General features: G+C 38.8%; 1 protein-coding gene across 1 annotated transcript in view; it reads right to left on the bottom strand.

Moving 5' to 3' along the window:
* Window positions 1-23,523, bottom strand: part of ddx10 (DEAD (Asp-Glu-Ala-Asp) box polypeptide 10) — a 208,004-nt gene that overhangs the window by 17,408 nt on the left and 167,073 nt on the right. The window contains exon 17 of the mRNA XM_060826060.1: window positions 6,690-6,832. Coding sequence (XP_060682043.1) covers window positions 6,690-6,832 — 143 coding nt within the window. The remainder of the gene's footprint in view (window positions 1-6,689; window positions 6,833-23,523) is intronic.

The raw sequence follows: 23,523 nt of genomic DNA, 5'->3' as shown, positions 1-23,523 counted from the left end.
AAAAATAGTACAATTATCCAACACTTTTTCCAACAGCTGCTATGGAAATTTTTCAGCCCTTTAAAAATCCTCAGTACCACAACAACATTAGCCAGGACAGTGGCAATTAATAAAACAATCCATGTATTTTAAAACTAAAACTAAAACCAAGAGGGGCTCCTTGTCCCAATGTCTGACCCAAGAAGTCTATGTTTAAGTCCCACCTATTCTAGAGATGTGTAATAACATGAACAGAATGATGATAAAATATCTAAAATTAAAACTAAAAATAATTTATCAATTGTTAGTTGAGATGGATCTGAGCAGAATTAAACTTGGATAGACAACAAGAGGGTGAAATTCATTCAACTTGGAACAAAAGTGTGATGCACGGTGAGCTAATTTCCCTACCATGAGAAACAGTTGGATGCTTGGTACAACAATAAACCTTGCTGCACAAAGGTGATATGCAACAAAAATTTTGAGTAATTTAAAATGTTGATTTCATGTACATTTTGAGTGCAAATATGTGTTTCAAAAACCCAGCTTTTTAAAAATACATTCTTTATTTGCCTGTCACTTACACTAACCAATTTAAGTATAAATGACATGAATGGCTTCACAATGTACTGTTAACTATGGCAGTAAAGCTGAAAGTATGTGTTCAGAAAGGATGAGTGGGAGGTAATCCCATGACAGCAATTTGTGTGGTAAAGTGAAATGCATTTTAAAGATAACTGTGCAAAAACAGATGTGGAGCTACTGGGAACTGAGTCACGATAGCCTACATGAAATCAAATATCAGGCTAGATCAGTATCAATCTCATGCTCACCTGCATGCTCTGATTTTTTAAGGACACATTTAACTTATACCATGTTTGTAGAATGAATCTCACTCTTTTCAAATATATTTGCAATCCCCTGATAATTTCCCACATCCACTGAGCGATGCAAGCCAGATAACTGACAAGTAAAACTTTCAGTCATAATATAATTATGGTTGTAAGAGTGGCAACCTAGAAAATACACATTTGAAAAACCAATAACTTATATTGTTAAACTTGCTGTAAAAATGCAAAATATTCAAAGGTACTTCACAGAATATTACAAAACAAATATGACATCAAGCTGCAAAAGGAGATACCAGGACAAATAATCAAAGTTTGGTCAAAGAAGTAGGCATTAAGTAGCAACTTTAAGGATAGGAGGCATGGTTAAAAAAACAGATGGAGGAGTTTTGGGAGGGAATTCCTCAGTTTGGGGCCTAAACAGTTGAAAGCACAACTACGAATGGCGCAGCAATTAAAATCTGAGATGTTCAAGAGGTCAGAATAACAGGAACACGCACCTCAGAGCTGGAGGCAATTACGACGTGAGGGAGCATGAGACAATGGAGGGATTTGAAATAAAAGAGGAAATTTGAAAATGAAGATAATACTTAAATGGTAGCTAAAATGGATTAGCAAGCACAGGTTGTAAATCAGGATATCGGCAGTAAAGGTTTTGAAGGTCTCAGTTTTACAGAATGTTAGCGGCTGGTGGGTTTGGGGTTCAGCTGGATTGGCATTATAATAGTTAAGTCTAGAGGTAGCAGAGTCACGGACAAGGGTTCCAGCTGTAGTTCAACTGAAGCAGGGTGAAGACAGAGAAACATTAAGGTGGTGGGAAAAGGCAGTCTTAAGTATGGCACTTACATGACTAGCAGTCAGTTGATAAAATGTCTTAAATCATAGCATATGGTCTTTTATTTTATTTTTTGGATTGAAATCAAGGTTGTGGAAAAACTATTGTTTGTTCAATTGTGTGGCATTTTCCTGCTAAAGCCACATGTAAATTAAGATCCACCTGTCACAATGGAGGAGAAATATTATATTGCAGGTACAAGTACACCATCACTTTCAAGATTATACAATACAGCTTGAAAATATCTACATCCCCTCTGGAATAGAATGTGAGGTACGACTGGGGTGCTGGAGAAGTGGTATTGGGTGAATTGCATCTATGACAGTCAATAGCAATGAAATGTGCTCTTTTTGTACTACAGCCATTCTGAAATAATATCCTTTAAGGAGGGAGCGAGAGAAAAACAGGGAATGGTAGACCTTAGCTTTACATCAGCCGCAGTGAAAATGCTAGACACTATTATAAAGGATTGATAAATGGAAACATGGATCTGTTTGGGTATAGTCAATTAGTGGGGTATCATATCGATCTGTACTTGGATGCCAGCTATTCACAATATATCAATGATTTGGAGTTGAGTACCAAATGTAGTATTTCCAAATTTTTGGATGATATAAAGTTAAGTGGGAATGTATGTTGTGAGGAAGATGCAAAGCAATTTCAGTAGGATTTCGACAGGCAAGAACATGGCAGATGGAATAAAAAGTGAAGTTATCAACTTTAGTAAGAGAAACAGGTATGCAGATTTTTCTTAAATGGTAAGAGTTTGGAAGGAGTAGTTGTACAAAGTGACCTAGCCAACCTTACTGAAAAGGTACTGAAAACTAATAAGCAGGTGCAGCAAGTTATTGGGAAGGCTAAAGCAACATTAGCTTTCATAGGAAGATTTGAGTACAGCAGTGTAGAATTGTGTAGAATCTTGTTTAGATTGCATCTGGAGTACTTAGGGTGGTTTTGGTTTCTTATCTCAGGAAAAATATCATTGTCATAAACACAAGTGTAATGAAGGTTCAGCAGACTTGTTCCCAGGGTGGTGGGATTGTCCTATGAAGACAAATGGGCTTGTGTCCTCCAGAGCTTTGAAGAACAAGAGGTGATCGCATTGAAACTTGCAAAATACTTAAAGGGATAGAAGAGGTAGAATCATAGAATCCCTACAGTTTACCCATCAGTTTCATACCAACCTTCTGAAGAACATCCGATCCAGACCCAGACCCCTATAAACCTGCATTTCCCATGGCTAATCTACCTAACCTGCACATCTTTGGACCATGGGAGGAAACTGGAACACTCAGAGGAAACCCATGCAGACACTGGGAGAATGTGCAAACTCTACACAGACACCCAAGGCTGAAATCAAACCTGGGTCCCTGGTGCTGGGAGGCAGCAGTGCTAACTACTGGGCCTTCATTCTGCCCCAATGTTGCAGATGCAGGTAAGATGTTTTCCTGCTTGGGCAATCGAGAATCAGGGGCACAACTTAAAAATAAGTGGAATGCCGTTTACATCTGAAAAGAGGAGGATTTCTTTTTAACTTCAGAGCAGATTTTGAGTCTGCTTAAGACAGAGGTTGATTGATTCCTGATCACTACTAGGGTAAAGGATTATAGGGATAGTGTAGGTAAAAGGCATTCAGATGTTCAAACAGAAATGTTTATATTTTATGGTACAGCAGCCTCTACAGGCTGAATGGCCTACTCCTGTTCCTATGATCTTTTCTCTTTGAACTGGAAGTTTACAGATTTAAAGAATTCTCCTGTACACAGTCTATGAGAAGCTACCTTTCTCTGCCCTTGTTCTGTCCTTGTTTGAACCAGGTCTCTAGTACAGCCATAACATTATATTTCCACATGGCAATCAATGCCTGTAATTCATGCATCTTATGTACCACACTTTATGTTTTAGCATGCATGCACCATAATCCTTTATTTTCTCCCTTACTCTGAATTCACTTAATTTTACTATTTCCTGCTCTAGTGCTAACTGTCCCTCTCAGTGCTCTGTGCACTTCATATTCCACTCCAATATTCCCACATCACTGCCAAATTAATGTAAACTCCCGCATCAGCCCCAGCAAATCACCCAGCAAGGTAGTCCTGACTTTGTTTACACGTGTTCTCAGGAGGTTCCATTTACCCCAGAGCCAGCACCAATGTCCCAGGAAACTAAAGGCCTTCCCTCCTGAATCATCCTTCCAACTATGCATTCATCAGCTTTATTGTCCTATTTCTCCACTCAATTGTGCATGGTAGCATAAGTATTCAATGATTAGTATTTTTAAAAGTTCTCCTTGCTAATGTCCTATCGAGCTCCTTAAAATATGACCACAGGAAATATGTTTCTTTCTACCTATATTACTGATACCAACATGGATCACAATTGCTGGCTGTTCAACATGCCCCATCAGGATGTTCAGTATCTGTAATCAGGGCACAACACACCATCTTGAACTCATGTCTGCAGCTACAGAAGAGTCTCTTCGCTCCCCAAAATACTGAATCATCCATTATCATTACTCTTCCAGTGTTTTTCTTGCCCTGCTATAACCACAATGTCATGGAGCTGACTCCAACAGCTTTATCAGTATTCTGATTTGAAAATTCATTTGAGAGAGGTGCACTCAGGGGACTCCTACACTATCTGCATACATCTTAACTACACACAGTCATGGTGTCACCCATTTGCTCTCTCCCCCCTGTACAGCTCAAGGTTGACTTGATTTTCTTAATGCTATCCATGAGGCTCTTGCGTTCACCTATACTAAATGCTACTCAAGCTCCAAAACATGAACTTTAATCTGCTCCTGCCCATGACATTTCCTGTACAAACGATTATTCAGGACATCTTAGAATTCCCACATGACCAACACACTAGTGGGTACTCAGTTTGGTTTCTTATACTTGCCAGCTGGCTTTTGGCTTCATGATAAAAATATTTCAGTGATCTCCCATCTGATCATTTATCAAATTTTCGTTTGGTGGGATTTTGCCTGAATGATAAATTGGGACTCCGTATGAAACTGTCTGCAGCATATTGGGCTTTATGCTGAGCATGCAGGTCACTGAGTGCTGCAGCTTTATTGGTTGGTCAGACCAAAATTAAAACTTTACTATGGACATTATAAACACGAGTTACCAAAGGAACAAAAACATCAGAAAGTTAGCCTTCATTACAAAAAGCTTGTTAACTGATTCAAATGATTCATCAACAATGTAGATATGAAGTATTTATAGAAGATTTTGAGTAGAAAATACTTGCACCATAACTACTGACAGAATGAATGTTGCCGGAAGAAATAATGGTGGATAGGAATTATGCACCATATGCGACATGTGTAATTTAAAAAAAATTGAAACTAAAAAGATTTATTTTATGTATATCAAATTGATATATTTGTACACACCTTAAAAATATGCATTTTGGGGGTCACGGTCTTCTAATGAAACCAATAAAGTCATCAAGTTTTAATTTTATTTTTTGATGATCATTTAGTCAGGTTCCTTAGTGGATGAATTTGGCTAGCTCTTGTCCAATCAAAAGCACATGCAGTCATAATGTTAAAAGCCAGAGGGTACAGACCCCAACCCCCAGAGGATAACATGTTTGTGGCTTTGGTAGTTCTGTGAAACAAATGGTTGTCTAGTTCCCTCCAACCATCCTGGATAGGGGAGCAAATCAGGTGGAAAGGATGTGGACAGCATCAGCAAACAGAATGAAACACAAAGGAAAAGAAAAATAAATCAGCCAATATGCACTATTAACTCATTGTTTGTGTTGCTTTAAACATTTTCTTTGAGATTCTCAAAGTAACAAAAGTTAAATGTATCTGATTTACACTGCAAGGTTCAATAATTCTAAAGGAAATAGACATCTCAGCCTTCAGATTATTTTCTAGTGGTGTGCCTGTTTTCATTTTAAATGTTACAGTTCCAAGCATAGCTTACTGTCTAATCAATCTAGATAAAGAATATATTGTGCGTATCTATCAATAATGCACCTCATTTAATAAGATGCATTAAAAAATGCTTTCACAGCACTCAAGGAAAATGCATTCCATTATTAAATCAGAAATTCAGCCCAAAGGCTGTGATGTAAAGTACTTTTCAATTATCAAACTGTAATTAATGCTAGATATGACTGCATGTCTACTTGCATGTCCATCAAGGTGGCTTTTATACCCTGACTATTTATACCCTTAAAAGAACAGAGACAGAGACAATCAGCATAGGTGCATGTAGGTAGCTATTCTATAAAACTTCATCAATAACCACTGAAGCTTTATACATCACAGACAATATATAGTTCTGCATTGATATCCAGCAGCCAGACTTGGATTTAGCAATCCATTTTGACAATCACAAGAACAAACTCTGGCATGTTATAATGAGAGCAAACCAAAATGAAAGGCAAAGCTACCCTGTAGCTAATACCTACAAGCATGATTACACCAGCAAAGCACAAGCATTTTTCAGAGACAGTGATAAATCAAAACCATAAGTATAAAGTATTTGTCTTTTGTATCAAGAAAATGTAGTTTTCAATGTAGTTAAAACTGAAGAACACCTTACCAAAAAATACATTCTTCTGATTCAATTTGTTAGAAAATTCCGTTAAAAATGTAAATCTATGATCTCATAACTTGTTTGCAACAATGAAGTTATTTTATTTTTATGCTGATCTCTGTTGTGATTACAATGATTCCTGCAATTTTCAAAGTACATCACAGCCACAGATATATTTTTCAGAACAATGCAACATTTATATTCATGCAATTGAGGTTTTCAACTTTGTACAGGTTTCTTTTCAATTGTCTTCTTTTGTTTCACCATAAAGATATCTGAAAATGAGAGCGCTAATACCAGCCATAGCCGACAAAGTACGAATAAGTTGAGTCTTGCCATTTTCAACACATTAATCCCGATACATTCCAGGCATTTGGGAAGTCAGACTCCTTACCTTTATGTCAGGACATCAATACCCTGTATAAAAAGAAAAGCCAAGATTCTGCTGAATAAAAGTGAACTAACCTGAAACGTTCAGTAGCTTCAGAAGTACTGTCATCATCTTCCTCAGAATCCATATACTTATCGGGATCAGGAAGGTCAGCAAGGTCAAATTCAGCTTCGCCATCACTCTGATCAAGGTAAGCAATGGCTTCCTCTTCAGGTTGCTAAAATACCAAAAAATAGTCTTACAATTATTTAATCAAAGAAACTTCAAAGTCCATCATTCAAAAGAGCCATAGAGATGTACAGCATGGAAACAGACCCTTCAGTCCAACCCGTCCAAGGCCGACCAGATATCCCAACCCAAGCTAGTCCCATCTGCCAGCACCCGGTCCATATCCTTCCAAACCCTTCCTATTCATATACCCATCCAAATGCCTTTTGACTGTTGCAATTGTACCAGCCTCCACCACATCCTCTGACAGCTCATCCCATACACTGTGAATATGAAAATATATATATATATATATCACACACACACACACACACACACATATATATTCTAGATAGATAGATAGATAGATAGATAGATAGATAGATATAAATAAAAAACTTGCCACAAAAATAAATTGTACAGTCTAAGTGGGCGTGTCCTCAGCATTCGGAGGTCACGTGGTCCTCTGATGCGTGCGCAGAGGATGATCACGTGATGCTCCAGGGCGCGGTCACGTGATCTCCCTGTTTCTCGTTCCGGAAGAGTGCCGGGAGGTCACGCGATCGGCCGTTTCGCACCCCAGAAGTGTGCGAGTCTGCCGTTTCGCGCCTGAAAGGAGGCCGCGTGGTGCTCCTTTTCAGAGACAAAGGAGGGTCACGTGGGATCGGACATCCGGGGATACGAGGAGGCGGGGAATGGAGTCGGAGCAACAGCCAATTAGAAGACAATTTCACTTGAGTGATGGTATGATGTTTTCTCTGGTATAAAAGACTGTGTCAGGGACAGATATACGTCTTTTGTTCTTTCTGAACTGACTGACTGAGTAGTTTGTCAGGGACAGAAAGGTTTAGACCCAGAGCTCTGTATACTTTATCCACTTACTGATAGAATAAAACTAAAAGTGTAAGATTAGATATTTTTTCCTACTGTTTATTTAAAGAGCACGTAGGACTTGGCTCACACATAAAAGATAATACGTTTGTAGATTGAGCCTAAAGTCCGTCAACACGTACCACCCTCTGCGTGAAAAAGTTGCCCCGAAGTCTTTCTTATATCTTTCCCCTCTCACCCTAAACCTATGCCCTCTAGTTCTGGACTCCCTGACCCCACGGAAAAGACTTTGTCTATTTATCCTATCCATGCCCCTCATAATTTTGTAAACCTCTATAAGGTCACCCCTCAGCCTCCGATGCTCCAGGGAAAAACAGCCTCAGCCTGTTCAGCCTCTCCTTGTAGCTCAGATCCTCAAACCCTGGCAATATATATCAGTTTGTCACCACAATAGGAGATGTAATGTCATGTTGCAGTTATACAGGACACCTTTAAAATTCTGATCGTCCTCCTATAGGAAGGATGTTGTTAAACTTGAAAGGATGCAGAAAAGATTCACAGGGATGTTGCCAGGTTGGAAATGTTTGAAATATAGGGAAAGGCTAAATAAGCTGGGGCTTTTTCTCCTCGGGAATTTTGGATGTTGAGGGGTGACCTTACAGAGGTTTATAAAATCATGAGGGGCATAAATAGGTGAATAGCCAAGAGGTTTCTTCTACTGTGGAGGAGTCCAAAACTAGAAGGCATAGGTGCAAGGTGAGAAGGGAAAGATTTAAAAAGGAACTAAGTGGTAACTTTTACTCATACAGGATGGTGTGTGTAAGGAACAAGCTGCCAGAGATGGTGGTGGAGGCAGGTACAATTACATTATTTAAAAGACATCTGGATGGGTATATAAACAGGAAGGATTGAGAGAGATATGGGCCACATGCTGGCAAATGGGACTAGGTCAGACTGGGATGTCTAGTTGGTGAGGCAGAGTTGGAACGAAGAATCTGTTTATTTGCTGTATGACTTTATAATAAACTTGCACACCTTTACATACATAAAATTACACACTATTCTTAAGAGGTCTCCTGACATGATTAATAACCATTACTCATGAGTCCTGCCATCAGAATATTCTGAGGGATCCTTTTTCCCCAATATAATGTGGCACAGGTTAAGGGTAGGTGTGGGTGTAAATAGGGAAGGTCCATGTCCTTAAATCTCTTCACTCAAACAGCAGCTGATGCTGCAAATAGAGCAGGCAATACTCTCAACCAATATCTGTTAACAAATTTCATCAACCAGATAAAGTAGAAAAACAGTGCATTTTGAGAGCTGCTGTTAGTAATACTTCATGCACTTTAACTCCTTTATACCAGAGGAGTTGTGGATCTGCTGCATAAAATTAAAAACAAATCTGCACTCATCTGTGGACTACATTTTACGTTTAGATTCAATGCTGGTAGGTGAATTGAAACAATCAATTCAATAATGGATCATAATGGGAAAGCAGACAAGAAAACAAACTCTCTGACTAGGACTGAAGTTTGCCAATACTTGATGTGATTTGATACAGCAGCTTTAAACATGCCCTTGGTTCAAAGGAATTTGACAGTTTGAGGCAATTAGCTTATATTTCATGCTGCAAATGGAACTTAAACAGATCATTACAGTGGAAGCACCTTCTTTGCAACATAAAAGCAAACTAGTTAAGACAATGACATTATACCTTTAAGTCTAGATTTCAAATTTGCATGCTCTCCAGAGTCTGAGCCAGGTTAAAAGTATAACCAAAAATAGTGGTATCCATATCCTTCCAATTTACTGTCTTACCAGCTTAGGTCACAGTTCAGAGGATGCCTTGAATTGGACAAACAATTTATATCCATCACTACATAGTTGAATATTCTAACATGTACTATGCTACATAAAGGAGTATAAAATCAATTATTTACAATGAATTAAAAGTTATTTCCGCTCTACAGTGAAGAAGAAGTGTCTAACATTACTAAGTGTTATAGGCTGCTGATGGAGCTGTATGCCCAGAATGGCAAAATTACAATCTCTCTACACACCCTGTCGGTTATAACTGACAGATTCATGGGGAGAGGAAGGAACCTACATGCAGTACAGGTTCAAACACCACCACAGCAGCTGATAGAATTTACTACTTAATTTCATGAAATTCTATCAACTAATAAATTGAAAATTGAAAACCAGCTGCAGTGTAGATGACTACTACTTGTTGTTGTAAAAGTCCACCTGGTTAACTAATGTGCTTTAAGGAGGAAATCTGTGTCATCTTTACTTGGCTTTGCTCACACGACTCCAGGCCCAAAGCAATGTGGTTGACTCTGAACTGTCCTTTGAAATGAGCTAGCAAGCCACTCAGTTATACCTGAAGTAAATGGACTGCAGTGGATCAAAAAGCAAGGCTCTCTATCACCTCCTTCATGGCAATTAGAGATTAATTTAAATATTCATTGTCTTTATGCCAATAAATATGCAAATTTACTCAATGCATGGAAAGCTTTTTGAATGCTTAAAAGACTATTGAGACAGATAATGTACTTCAACATTATCTAAATCTTATAAAATTCTACAAACATAACCATTTTTTATGGAAGGAGATCTGGTTAACTCCTCTTCACATATTCTGAATTCAGGCCCAGCTTAGATCCTGGTTATAAACAAGTTCCATTTCCTGATTATGAATTGGATTAATCATATTTTCATGCTGACTCTTCATTCTTTTTATATTCATTAAGTAATTATCCAGCACCTTTTTGAGTACTGAAATCGATATAGTAATGGTCATTACTTACAACAAACTATTTGTGCATGTAAGAGTTTGTTCTGATCTCTTCCCACCCTTCTACATTTGATGTCTTTTTTTTAAATCATTCCTGGCTGTCTTTGATTTACCTCCAAAATGAAAGGATTTACCTGCTTACCATTTTTGTGCACTTCACAACTTTGGACATCTTTATCAAATCTCTCATCATTCTTCTTAATTCATGACTTTCTTGATTTCGGTCAACTTTTGTTGTAACCCAGATAATTTTTCTCAGTATTATTGAGTTCTTCTTAGAATATGGAGCCCAAATCAGTACACACAATAATTTTTTTTCTACATTAACAACTTGTCAATAATTTGCCTGAACTCCTAATGTTGTATGAAGATCAAAATCTCACATGCTTTCCTAATAACCTATTTTGCTTGCCTATTCACTTTTTGTCTTGTAAGGATTTTCTCCACTTTGCAGAGAAACAAAATAATTAAGTACATGGACTCATGGATTAGTTACAGTACAGGTGGTGGCTAACTGGGCCATTGTGTCCATTTGCTTCTTTGCAAGAGCAACACAGAAAGTCTTACTCTTTTATAACCAAAAATAGAAATTTCATATGAAATTCAGCAGGTCTGGCAGCATGTAAGGAGAGAAGGCAGAGTTAACATTTCAAGTCCAGTGACCCTTCTTCAGGGCAGGCCAATCTCCTCTTATTTAGTGTGGCAACCTCACAACAATGAATAAATAAAGTCAAAACCTTGCAAACACTTCCACCTCCACCAGCAGAATCTGCTGTTATGTGTAACAATAACCTTTTGGAAGGTCCTTTCTTCCACTTTTGTACCTCAGTCACATACCTGGCATGTAGCACTTCCAAACTTCTTCCCATTCAGTGCTGGAGAAATGGGACTGGGCAATGAGAAATTACATTCAATTGTTTCTTCAGCTCATTAATTAGCAATTTCAAAATGGCAGGCAAACTTCCAATTCTCCACCCTTCAAGGTTTAACTTTAAAATTCTCTGATAAGCCACTCCATCATAGACTGCCTCAAAGACTTCTCACGTCCATGTAATTTAGTGTCTTCCACTGTGACTACACTCTAACAAGTCTGCTCAGAGGCACAATCCCAGCACTTCCATAGACAGCGAGCTTCACTGAGTTAACACCGAGTTCCAGAATTTCTCTGCTGTTCTCAGCACATATTGTTCATGAGCTTCTTTCATTCACACTCTCAGCTACTCTGAACTGTCAATGACTCTCAGGACTATTTCTTAGTCCTCACTTTTTCCCCCGACATCACTGAAACTCAAGTCTCAACCGTGAACACTTGTGCTGCTCAGCACTTCTGCTTCAACAATCTACCAGCTTTAAATTGCAACTGCAACCAATTTGCAGCAAACAGATACTCAGATAAGCTAAAACCAGAGAACCATCTTAACCTTCACCTATTTTCATGATATCATGGCCTGCCCTGAGCTAACAGATTTTTTTACAGCCTTTCAGAAGTCATAGTGCGCTAAACCAACTTTTCTGAGCTTTTAGTACTGTCAGCAGCATAGACACCATGCCTGTAGCTAAGTAAGCCATTTAGAGCTCCATTTCTTCAATTCTGGTTCTACTAAAAAGAGTAACTTTCTGACATACTATTTGTTGTAGGAGCTCTGGAAATAAATGACGTTTATTTACCCCACCCTCCTAACACTTTGCCTCCGCCTTTAAGTGCACCACTCTACAAGGTGCTTTAATTACATTTATCCCATTTTCTACTAATAAACTTTAATGCCTATAATTAAAGGTTATATACTAAAACATATGAACCATAACATAGATATTCACAACAGACCATAAAATCCATCCCAATGTAAGACAAGTTATACAGGTTCTGGACATATTTTGAAATTTCCATATACATGAAATGTATGGCCTTGTATGTAGGAACAATTACTTCTCCAAAATACTTTCACCTGAATCTAATATTTCTGAGAGGTCTAGTTTAAAAAAAGTGAATGGTAGTGCTTTCTAATCTGTATGCAAGCACATACTTCAGGAGTAAATTCAATCCTCAAGTATAAATAAGCCTGACAAGATAGTAACAAAATCTCTTGAAAAGACTGTGAGCAATGTTATATTTTAAAATAACTTGTTGACCTTGCAATTTACAATGACTTAGAATTTTGAACTCCAAAATCCCAGGTACTTTTCAAGAGATTTTGTTACTATAAAGACCGAAATGTACATGATTCTCATGTGTGTGGTTGATTTCTACATCATTCAGGGAATGACACACCAAATGGATTGGGAACCTAATTTTACTTGTTTATAAGGGATGAAGAAAATCTGATTTGGCAGAGGCCAGTCTACCATTTGTGAAAGTGGATATTTGTAAATATTTGGGATCCTCCTAAATACATCTTCCAGTCTGAATAGTTATAAACTTAATTTTGAAAGGAGGAAAATAATCTTCTGTGTTGTAAGGGAAGGGAGGGCAGCACTGCCATTTTTCTCCAGTTATTATCGTTGTGCCAATCTGTCCTCTCCAGATGGGCATTACTATTTTGAAGTAAAGGAACTATACATGGTAGCGAAACCAATATTTGTTATCAGCACCTCACTGCTTCTCGGATCATTTCCTGTGTTATAACAGTGTCAACATTTCTAAAGTACTTAATTGGTTGAATGTCCTGGATGTCCTGGAGTTGTAAAAGTCATTGGATGAATGCAACTCTTTCCTTTTGTTAGTTACGTCACACCTTTTATTTGGGACTGTATTTAAGGGGGTGGGGGTGGGGGTGGGGGTGGGGTGGGGGGGTGGGGGGAGGGAGAAAGGGGAGTTCAATGATATGAAGTCTTGAACTCAGAATGTAACTATTAAATAGCACAATCTAGTAACTAATATCAATAGACCAAAGCTGGTCAAACAAATTTGTTGTCAAAGCTTCCTTGCCCTGCAGGTTACTGAAGTAGAATTTTACATTTATAGCTTTACAGAACACTCTTAACCACAAGATGTGAATTTATGCTTTGCAGCTTACTTAAAATGAAGTTTTATTGGCAGCAATGTTGAGATGCTTTAGTCAATTAATTTAACCTGTCCATTCACTGTAACAGGCACGCAAAGTGACCTTTCAGGTTTTCTCTGAAAACCAGCAGTAATTGCAATAATTTACAGAAACAGTGCATAGCTCATTCCAAAAGTGCAATTTGTGCTTAATTTATGTTACACTTCATTAACCATATTTAATACATTTTTTCAGGAGGCACATTTAGGTCCAAAGCAGAATGCATTCTTAGTAAAAGCACTCAGTATTTGAGTGAAATTTATTATAAGTTGTGCCACTGAGTTTAATTCAGGAACATTTTATAATTTTTAATATTTTTGTATTGGTCATTTTACAGCACAACTGGTCAACATTTTTTCAGGGTGAGAAACTCAATAGTACTGAATCAGGGATTGCAGCACACTATTTTTAAATAAGCTTTTCTGTATCCTAATTGTACTGCTCTCCCCTTCAGAAGATCACAAATCTCTTGGGCTAATACACAATCCTTTTACACCATTAGGTCTAAATTCCAAAACATCTAACCTTACTGCACAACTTTGTAGAAATGTAAACTTACTGTACTATTTTGACAGATCCAGGCAAGCTGTAGTTCCTTTGTATCTGAAGAGGTGTACATGAATTTTTATGACTTGTGCAAATAATTTCATTTTTACCTATATGCTTTATTGCTTCTGTACAAGTGCAAATTTTACACATAATTGAGCATATAAAAACTAATCACAGATCATTCTGTTTATTTTGTATTTCCTGGCTTTTTCTGCATCCACCATGCCCACCAAAGCCTAACCACACACTGATTTAATCTGCAAATTTCTCGATCATGCCTCCCAAATTCAAGTCTAAATCACTAAAATATACCAAAATAGTAAGGGACCCAACAATGAGCTCTACAAAACACCACTTGAAAAAGCTTTCCACAGGCAAACACAGCAATTGACCATTACCCTTTGATTCCTCTTACCATGTCAATTTGGGATCTAACCCTGTATCCTACAGACTTCAACTTTTCTCATCATTCTGCCACGTGGGACATTGTCAAATGCCTTACTGAAATGTATGATATAATTCATCCTGCCCTAGTTATTTATAATTTGGAGATGCCGGTGTTGGACTGGGGTGTACAAAGTTAAAAATCACACAACACCAGGTTATAGTCCAACAGGTTTAATTGGAAGCACACTAGCTTTCGGAGCGATGCTCCTTCACCTGATGAAGGAAAGTCGCTCTGAAAGCTAGTGTGCTTCCAATTAAACCGTTGGACTATAACCTGGTATTGTGTGATTTTTAACTTAGTTATTTATACACCTTTAAAGAGGTCGGTATCTCTTCAGTACTTCCCTTCTCATGATGCTTATTTTACCTTTCACTCTCCTGTAACTAGAATATCTACCTCATCTCTCTCCTTTGAGAAGATGGACAAAGTACTCATCAAGAATCCTGTCCACATCATCGGAATCGACACACAAGTTGCCACGTAATCTTAAGCGGTCCAAACCTTTCCTTAGTCAAATAAAATCAAAATACTGTGTATGCTGGAAATCTGTTTTGTTCTTGTTATCCTATTGCTCTTTATGCACTATTTGTACCCTCTTTTTACTTTCTTAATTTTGTTCCTCATTTCATCCCTGTACTTTACTAAGTTTCCTAAAGAATTACTTCTTTGGAGATTATCTTAAGCCCCATTTTTTCTGTTATTTTACTGTGTACCCTTCTGCTTAAATCAGGGGCTCCAGATTTAGCAATACCATGCTTTACTCTTTGTGAGAACACATCTACAATATGTTACACTTGTGTTTCTCCATCTGATTTAACACTAACATTCCTTCAAGTAGTCCAACTGTAAGCAGTCCAACTTCCCCAGCTTTGTGAAGTTTATCTTCCTTGATTTAGATGTTTCACATCTGTTATTTTCTCTTTTCCAAAATGATGCTAAATCTAACTGCATTATGGTCACCATCTTCAGCTCTATTTTGGTTACAAGCCCACGTTTTCTGAGACTTAGTCTAGAATTGTGCACTCTCTCATTGGGCTTGTTACATGCTGGTTATAAACATTCTATCGAATACAGTTGAAGAATTTTGTGCCCACAATCCCTTTCATACCATTTGTATGATATTTAGATAGACCATAAGACACAGGAGTAGAAATTAGGCCATTCAGCCCATAGAGTCTGCTCTGTAATTCAATCACGGCTAATAAGTTTCTTAACCCCATTCTCCCATTTTCTCTCTGTAACTGTTGATCCCCTTGATACTTAAGAACCCAACTATCTCAGTCTTAAATATCTTCAATGACCTGGCTTCCACAGCCTTCTGTGGCAATGAATTCCATAGATTCACCACTCTCTGGCTGAAGAAGTTTCTCCTTATCTCCGTTCTAAAAAGTCTTCCCTTTACTCTACGATTATGACCTACTCTCTCCTACCAATGGAAACTTCTTCCCAACCTCTACTCTGTCCAAGGCATTCACTATTCTCTAAGTTTCAATCTGATCCCTCCTCATCCTTCTAAACTCCAATGAGTATAAACCCAGATGCCTCAAATATTCCTCATATGTTAAGCTTTTCATTCCTGGGACCATTCTTATGAACCTCCTCTGAACACGGTCCAGGGTAAATACATCCTTCCTGAGATATGGGGCCCAAAACTGTGTACAATACTCCAAAGAGCTGAAGCATCCTTCCACGATTGCCCTAATGTTCATTCAAATTAGTCTGCATATTTGCTCCTCTAAACTTTCACACTATTTGGATGTCTGTAGTATACTCTTAATAGCATGCTTTTTGTAGTTAAGTTCAAACCATATGGCGTCATTTGTTACTTCATTAAGTACATCGTCATTGCCCACAGCTGTGATTGATCCTTTGAGCAATAATGTTACACACCCACCTTTTTAATCCATCACTATCCTGCTGAAGAATTCTATATCCAGGGATGCTAAGCTGCCATTCTGATCTCTTTCTAAACTAAGTTTCTGATATAGCAATTACATCTTGCTACCATGTGCCCATCTGTTCCCTCAGCTCATCATCTTTATTCATGAAATTCCTTGTGTTTACATATATTCCTTTTAAGACTATTAATTTTCTGTGTTGTATATTTTAAAATTCTGCCTCCTTAGTTTTCAAAGTCACTTGCTATGTTTCTACCTTCTGTTCCCTGCTCTGAGAACGCCCACAAGTTCCCATACCCCCGTTTGATCTAGTTTAAATTCGCCCCATCTGCGCCAATAAATCTCCCTGAAAAAAAAATTATTTATCCCGGTCTTGTTCATATGGAGAACATTGAGCTTGCAAAGTTCCCAAATTGCCAGAGCCAGTCCCAATGGTCCAGAAAATCTGCTACCCAACCTCCTACATCAGCTTCCAACTATGTATTCACACCCATTCAATTCTGCTCTGGAGGTAAGTCAATTCGAGGATCAGATGAACTCAAATTTTGATTTGTGCCATGAGTCATTTTTATATCCAATGCGACAGGAGAGGATCTCAGTTTTGTACAGCTTGATACATTATAGAAAAATTTTGATAAAGCAACACCATGTTATACATTTAAATTCTTGCAAGGGTCTGAATCACAATTCCGACTTCAGATAACTTGTGCTGCAGCAGTAGTTTTGAAAATAAATGTTAATAATCTTGAAAATATTTAATATTGTGTAACTTCAATGGTACTTTATTGGGAATAGCACTTCCTTTCCCAGATGGGAAGTCCCATGCGACCAAAGATCAGCAAGTCAAACACCGGCCTGCTCAGTCATGAGGGGCATCAGCAACAACACTCAACCTTGAACAGACAATATCCTCAAACTGAGGAATAACTGCACTGACAGTGTAGGTTCACTAGGACAACAGAAGGGAAAGGAAGTACTTTTGAAGTCTAATTGAAATTACTTTCACTGAGACAAACTAGGTTAAGAACAGTTCTTTTTTTTTAAAAAAAAGTAGTTTTAAAAAGTATATAGGATTTGCATAGTACGAGTAGGGAAAAACATTTTTTGTTGGCTTATCTAATGGTATCGAGGGGTCATTGTTGCTAAGAAAGGGAAGAGAGGAGTGGTAGGATTGAGTTATTTTTCATTAATTAATCAATTTGAAGTAAAAGGAGGAATTAAATGGTATTTTATTTAACTGCGGCTAGTCATTAAACTACTTCTATAGGTAGGAAATCAATATGATTAAGTCAAAAGTAAGGTTATGGTCTTGTTGCCTCGTTTTGGCTCAAACTAATGTACATTTAGACTAAATATATGTGAGAATGATTTGAGGTGGAGCATTTACTCAAAGCTAGGTCTTAAAATGATAACTTAATTTTTACCAGGCTTACATGTGTGGTTTGTCTGGTTAATTTTGCTCTAATTTGTTTTAGATACCAACTTTTATTGCAGTGTCATACACAATTCTTGTAGAAAAAAGGATAATTGTAGAAATCGAGGCTTCTTAGATATATTAATGGCCTTACTGGTGTTGTTGTGGTTCTGTTCGCCGAGCTGGGAATTTGTGTTGCAAACATTTCGTCCCCTGTCTAGGTGACATCCTCAGTGCTTGGGAGCCTCCTGTGAAGCGCTTCTGTGGTCTTTCCTCCGGCAATGTAGTGGTTTGAATCTGCTGCTTCTTGTGGTCAGTTCCAGCTGTCCGCTGCAGTGGCTGGTATATTGGGGTCCAGGTCGATGTGCTTATTGATTGAATCTGTGGATGAGTGCCATGCCTCTAGGAATTTCCTGGCAGTTCTCTGTTTGGCTTGTCCTATAATAGTAGTGTTGTCCCAGTCAAATTCATGTTGCTTGTCATCTGCGTGTGTGGCTACTAAGGATAGCTAGTCGTGTTGTTAGTCATGGCTAGTTGGTGTTCATGGATGCGGATCGTTAGCTGTCTTCCTGTTTGTCCTATGTAGTGTTTTGTGCAGTCCTTGCATGGGATTTTGTACACTACATTGGTTTTGCTCATGCTGGGTATTGGGTCCTTCGTTCTGGTGAGTTGTTGTCTGAGACTGGCTGTTGGTTTGTGTTCTGTTATGCGCCCTAGTGGTCACAGTAGTCTGGCTGTCAGTTCAGAAATTCTCTTGATGTATGGTAGTGCGGCTAGTACTTTGGGTTGCTGCATGCCCTCGTTCCGTTGTCTTTCCCTTAGGCATCTGTTGATGAAATTGCTTGGGTATTCATTTTTGGTGAATACATTGTATAGGTGTTCTTCTTCCTCTTTTTCCACAGATTCAAATCAATAAGCACATCGACCTGGACCAATATACCAACCACTGCAACGGACAGCTGGAACTGACAACCGGAAGTGGCAGATTCAAACCACTACAAATGCCGGAGGAAAGATCACAGAAGCGCTTTACAGGAGGCTCTCAAGCACTGAGGATGTCACCTAGACAGGGGACAAAACGTCTGCAACACAAATTCCCAGCTCAGCGAACAGAACCACAACAACGAGCACCCGAGCTACAAATCTTCTCCCAAACTTTGAAAGCCTTACTGGTGTCTTATAATCTTGATAAGGATCTATGAACTGTCTTAAAAGGGATGGTTTTAAAAAGTAATTAACATGTGTAAGCAAGAATGAATGAGAAGACAATAGGGAGTGGTGTGTTTAAGACCATTACTTTTAGTGGAACCAATCAGGAATTGGACACAGATAATCGCATCAAGCCAATATTGAACATGAACTGTTCATGCATTAATAAGCCCATTAAAGTTTGGGATGTGTTCAATCATGCACAGGAGCTACTGATTAGTAAGGACTCGATGCACAATAGAAGGGAGAACATAGGAGAACCTTGGTGAGCAAAAATCATGATGCAGAAGGAAGCCATTTGGATCATGACTGCATCAGTTCTTCAGATGAACATTATGACTTAGTGACATTTTCCAGCCTTTGACCTATAGCTCTGAAAACTCATTATATTTAAATAATTATTTAACGCACTTTTGAATGCATCAATTAAACTTGCCTCCACCACACTTCTAGGCAGTACATTCTAGGCTATTACTCCTTGCTCAGAAACTGTTGTTTTCTTATTTCACATTTATTTCTTTCAGAAATTGCCCTATATCTCTGCTCCCTCGTCCTCAATCCTTTTTATGAAAGGAGCAGCCTCTCCCCGCCTGACCAGATCCCTAATGCTTTTGAACACAACTATCAGATCTTCTCCTTATTCTTCATTGGAAACAGTCCCTACTTATCAAATCTATCTTCAAAATTGGAGTTTCTCACCTCTCACAAATCTGTTCTGTATGCTCTCCAATGTGTTTGTATCCTTATTCAGTATCCAGAAAAGTATAGCAGTTCATCATTACCTGCTTGCTCTTGTACTTTTATACAATATATCACTCTCCACCATTTCTGCTACTTACAATCAGACCCCACCACCAGAGATATATTTCCCTCACCACTCTTACTGGCATTCCGCAAAGACTCCCTCAGGACTGCAGGATTCCCTCATTAGATCCATGCACCCACCGACCGACCCTCTACTCCCAGCACCTTCCCTTGCTGCCACAAGAGATGCAAAACCCTGCACCCACACCTCCCTCCTTGCTTCAGTCCAAGGCCTCAAAGGATCCTTCCATAGTTGACAGAGGTTTTCCTGCACATCCAAATGCCTCATCTACTGCGTCCGTTGCTCTCGATGTGGTCTCCTCTACATTGGGGAGACAGACTCCAACTCGCGAAGCGTTTCAGGGAACATCTCTGGGACACACACACCAAGCAGCCCCATGGTCCTGTGGCGAACCACTTCAGTTCACTCTCCTGGTCTGCCAATGACATGCAAGTCCTGGGCCTCCCCTATCACCAAATGCAAGCCACCAGACACCTGGAGGAAGAAAGCCTCATCTTCTGCCTTGGGCCTCTCTAATCACATGGCATCAACGTTGACTTCACCACTGTCCTCATCTCCCCTCCCACACCTCATCCCAGATTCAACCGTTCAATTTGGCACAGCCCTCTTGAACTGCCCACCTTCCTTCCCACCTATCCATTCCACCCTCTCCTCCCCTGTGACCTATCACCATCAACCCTCACCTGCATCTACCTATCGCCTTCCCAACTCCCTCACCCCCACACCAACATCCTATTTATCTCTCAGCTCCCCTTCCCCATGATGTAGGGCTTATTATGAAATGTTGATTCTCCTGCTCCTTGGATTCTGCCTGACCTACTGTGCTTTTCCAGCGATACACGTTTTGACTCTGATCTCCAGCATCTGCAGTTCTCATTTTCTCCCTGTACTTTTAGGCCCTACTTATGAAGCCTAGGATGCTGTAAGCACTATTAATTTCTCACTCCATCCATCTTGCTACCTTTACTGACTTACGCATATTTTTTTCTTTTCATTCATAAGATGTGGTCATCACTAACCAAGTCACCATCTATTGCTCATTCCTATTTGTCTAGAGTCAACCACATTGTTGCAAGTCTGGAGTCATAAGCAGACCACACTAGGTAATGATGTCAGATGTTCTTCCCTGAAGGACATCAATGAACCAGATGGGTATTTTAAAACAATCAATCAATAGTGGTCACCTTTAATCTAGCGTTTTGTTCTGGATTCTTATATTGAATTTAATTTTCACCATTTACCATGGTGGGATTTAAACTCATATTCCTGCAGCATTTATCTGGAGCTCGTGGTTATTAACCTTGTGGTATTCCCACTGAACCACTGTCGCTCCCGTGTATCCAGGTTTCTCTGTTCATGCATACCCTTAACAGTAACTCTCTATACTGTATCACCATGCTCCTTCTTCAAAAATGAATTGCCTCACACTTCTTCCCAGTGATTTTCATTTCTCACCTGTCTGCCCACTCCAACAATTTCCAAGGAACAGGAGATTTGACGTTTCGGACATAAGCCCTTCTTCAGGAAGAAGGGCTTATGCCCGAAATGTCGAATCTCCTGTTCCTTGGATGCTACCTGACCTGCTGCGCTTTTCCAGCAACACATTTTCAGCTCTGATCTCCAGCATCTGCAGACCTCACTTTCGCCATTCCAACAATTTGTCAGTTATTAATTTCTTTATGTTATCTTCCCCAAAGTTTACAATGTTTCCAAGTTCTGTACCATGCACAAACTTGGAAACTTCCTTTGCACACCAAGATTAATAAAAATCAGGTGAAGCAAGGGTCCCAAAACCAATTGCTAAGGAAATCCATTCCAAACCTGCCTCCATTGGTAAAAATTTCCATTAGCTATTACTAATTTCCAATCATTCAGCCAAAGTTGTCACCATGGTGTGACTGTTCAATTCATTCCATGAGACATAACTCTCAAACATGTCATGCGGCATTACATCAAAAGCATTTTAGAAGTCTTTGCACTCTGCATTAACAGCATTACCCTCATCGACTTTTAGCTCTTCAAAATATTCCAGCACGTTAATTAAACGTAATGTTCTCTTTAGAAAGCCATGCTGGCGCTTCCTAATCAGCCCAACATTTTCCATGTGACTGGTAACTCTACTTTGAATAATTGTTTCTCAAAGCTGTCCCCACCACTCAAGTTGAACTGACTGGTCTGTAATTGTTGGACTTATCCTTGCAACCTTTTTTGAAAAAGGGTGAAAGGACAGATAAATTGTCTTAGAAATTACTGGCACCTACTTTTAGTAAATGTACACGAATAGCGCCACATAACTGTCTTAAAGCATCCTTCAGATAGCTATTTAAAGTAATTGCTGTTCTGAAGATCAGCATATTGTGAGACACCTCTCTGAATTAATGTGGATTAGTGAAGAGCAACATAGTGTTCACTTAACTGGTGGCAGATCGTGCCTGTGCTAATTAGATTTCAAGGTAATTTACTTGGACAGTAAGTCTTGACATTTTAGCATCTTGATAATATGCAGTAAACAACGAGGCAAGTGTAGTTTTAAACCTCACACAAGGTTTACCTGTAGCTTGATGCAGAGAGTAACAAATTTGGCGTTTTTCTATTTCATAATATTCAGGAATAAAATTAGTTGTGATATGACAGCTCGGTTCTCAAACCTAATACAGAGGAACCTCGATTAGAGGGCATTTGATTAACCAAATTTCGGATTATCCGAACAAGATCGCAAGGTCCTGATGCTTGGCTAACTATGTTACTGGCATTTGATTAACTGAACAAAATACTCCCCACCCGTGTTCTTTGGATAATCGAGGTTCCTCTGTAAATAGGAAATTTATAATCAACGTTTCTACCTCTAAAGTAGAAAAAGGGTCACTTTACAGCTCATTTCAGATAAAGGCAGCAATACTTATAACTCAGTTTTCTATTCTCTGAGCTTCCAACACTGATAAAGGAGGCTAGATAAGGAGCTTTCAAACCCTCCATGCTGTCACATCAACAGCCAGATTCCACCTCACAGGAAACACATCCAAACCCAATTCAAACTCTGGCCACTCCCAGACGGGCCGACTGCCTCCTCTGCAGGGGTCCTAGTTACTATTCAACATATGCAATCTGCCTGAGCATAGGGTATTTTCCAGACTTGCTGGAACCAATTTTCAGGTACTGACTTCATTAATAGCCAACTTCTGCAATCCATTTAAACATAATGTTCTTCCACAGTAACAAAATTATTTCATGAATATAGAATGGACTCTTATGGGTGGGTAATCTATCCAGCCCGATTATATCCAGAAGATCCAATACAACCACATAACAATAGGAACTAAAGCAGTTATGCATCTTTGTCTCCATTCCATTACTTGTTGATTAGGAAAGAACTGCAAATAATTTCCAGTCCTGGCTTTGTGAATAAACAAAAGACTCTTCAGTCCATTTTCCTTTTAACACAAGCTGTCACGCAGACCAAAAGTCATCTTTAGCTACCAATTCCCAGTTCCAAACCAAAATTGATAAAAAGAATAAAATAAAAATAATGGAAAAGCAACAAAGACTCTAACAAGTTCATTGTTTAATTTAGTTCTAAATACTTAAACTCTAACCTTTCAAAAATCTGACTTACTATTCATATCCAAAACACATTTAAAAATAACTTGCACCTACAGTTGTTAATAACCAGCTCTGCATTTTCTTC

Source organism: Hemiscyllium ocellatum, chromosome 6 (assembly GCF_020745735.1).
Source record: "Hemiscyllium ocellatum isolate sHemOce1 chromosome 6, sHemOce1.pat.X.cur, whole genome shotgun sequence".
NCBI classification, from domain to species: Eukaryota; Metazoa; Chordata; class Chondrichthyes; order Orectolobiformes; family Hemiscylliidae; genus Hemiscyllium; species Hemiscyllium ocellatum.
This window is presented reverse-complemented; position numbering and strand designations above follow the sequence as displayed.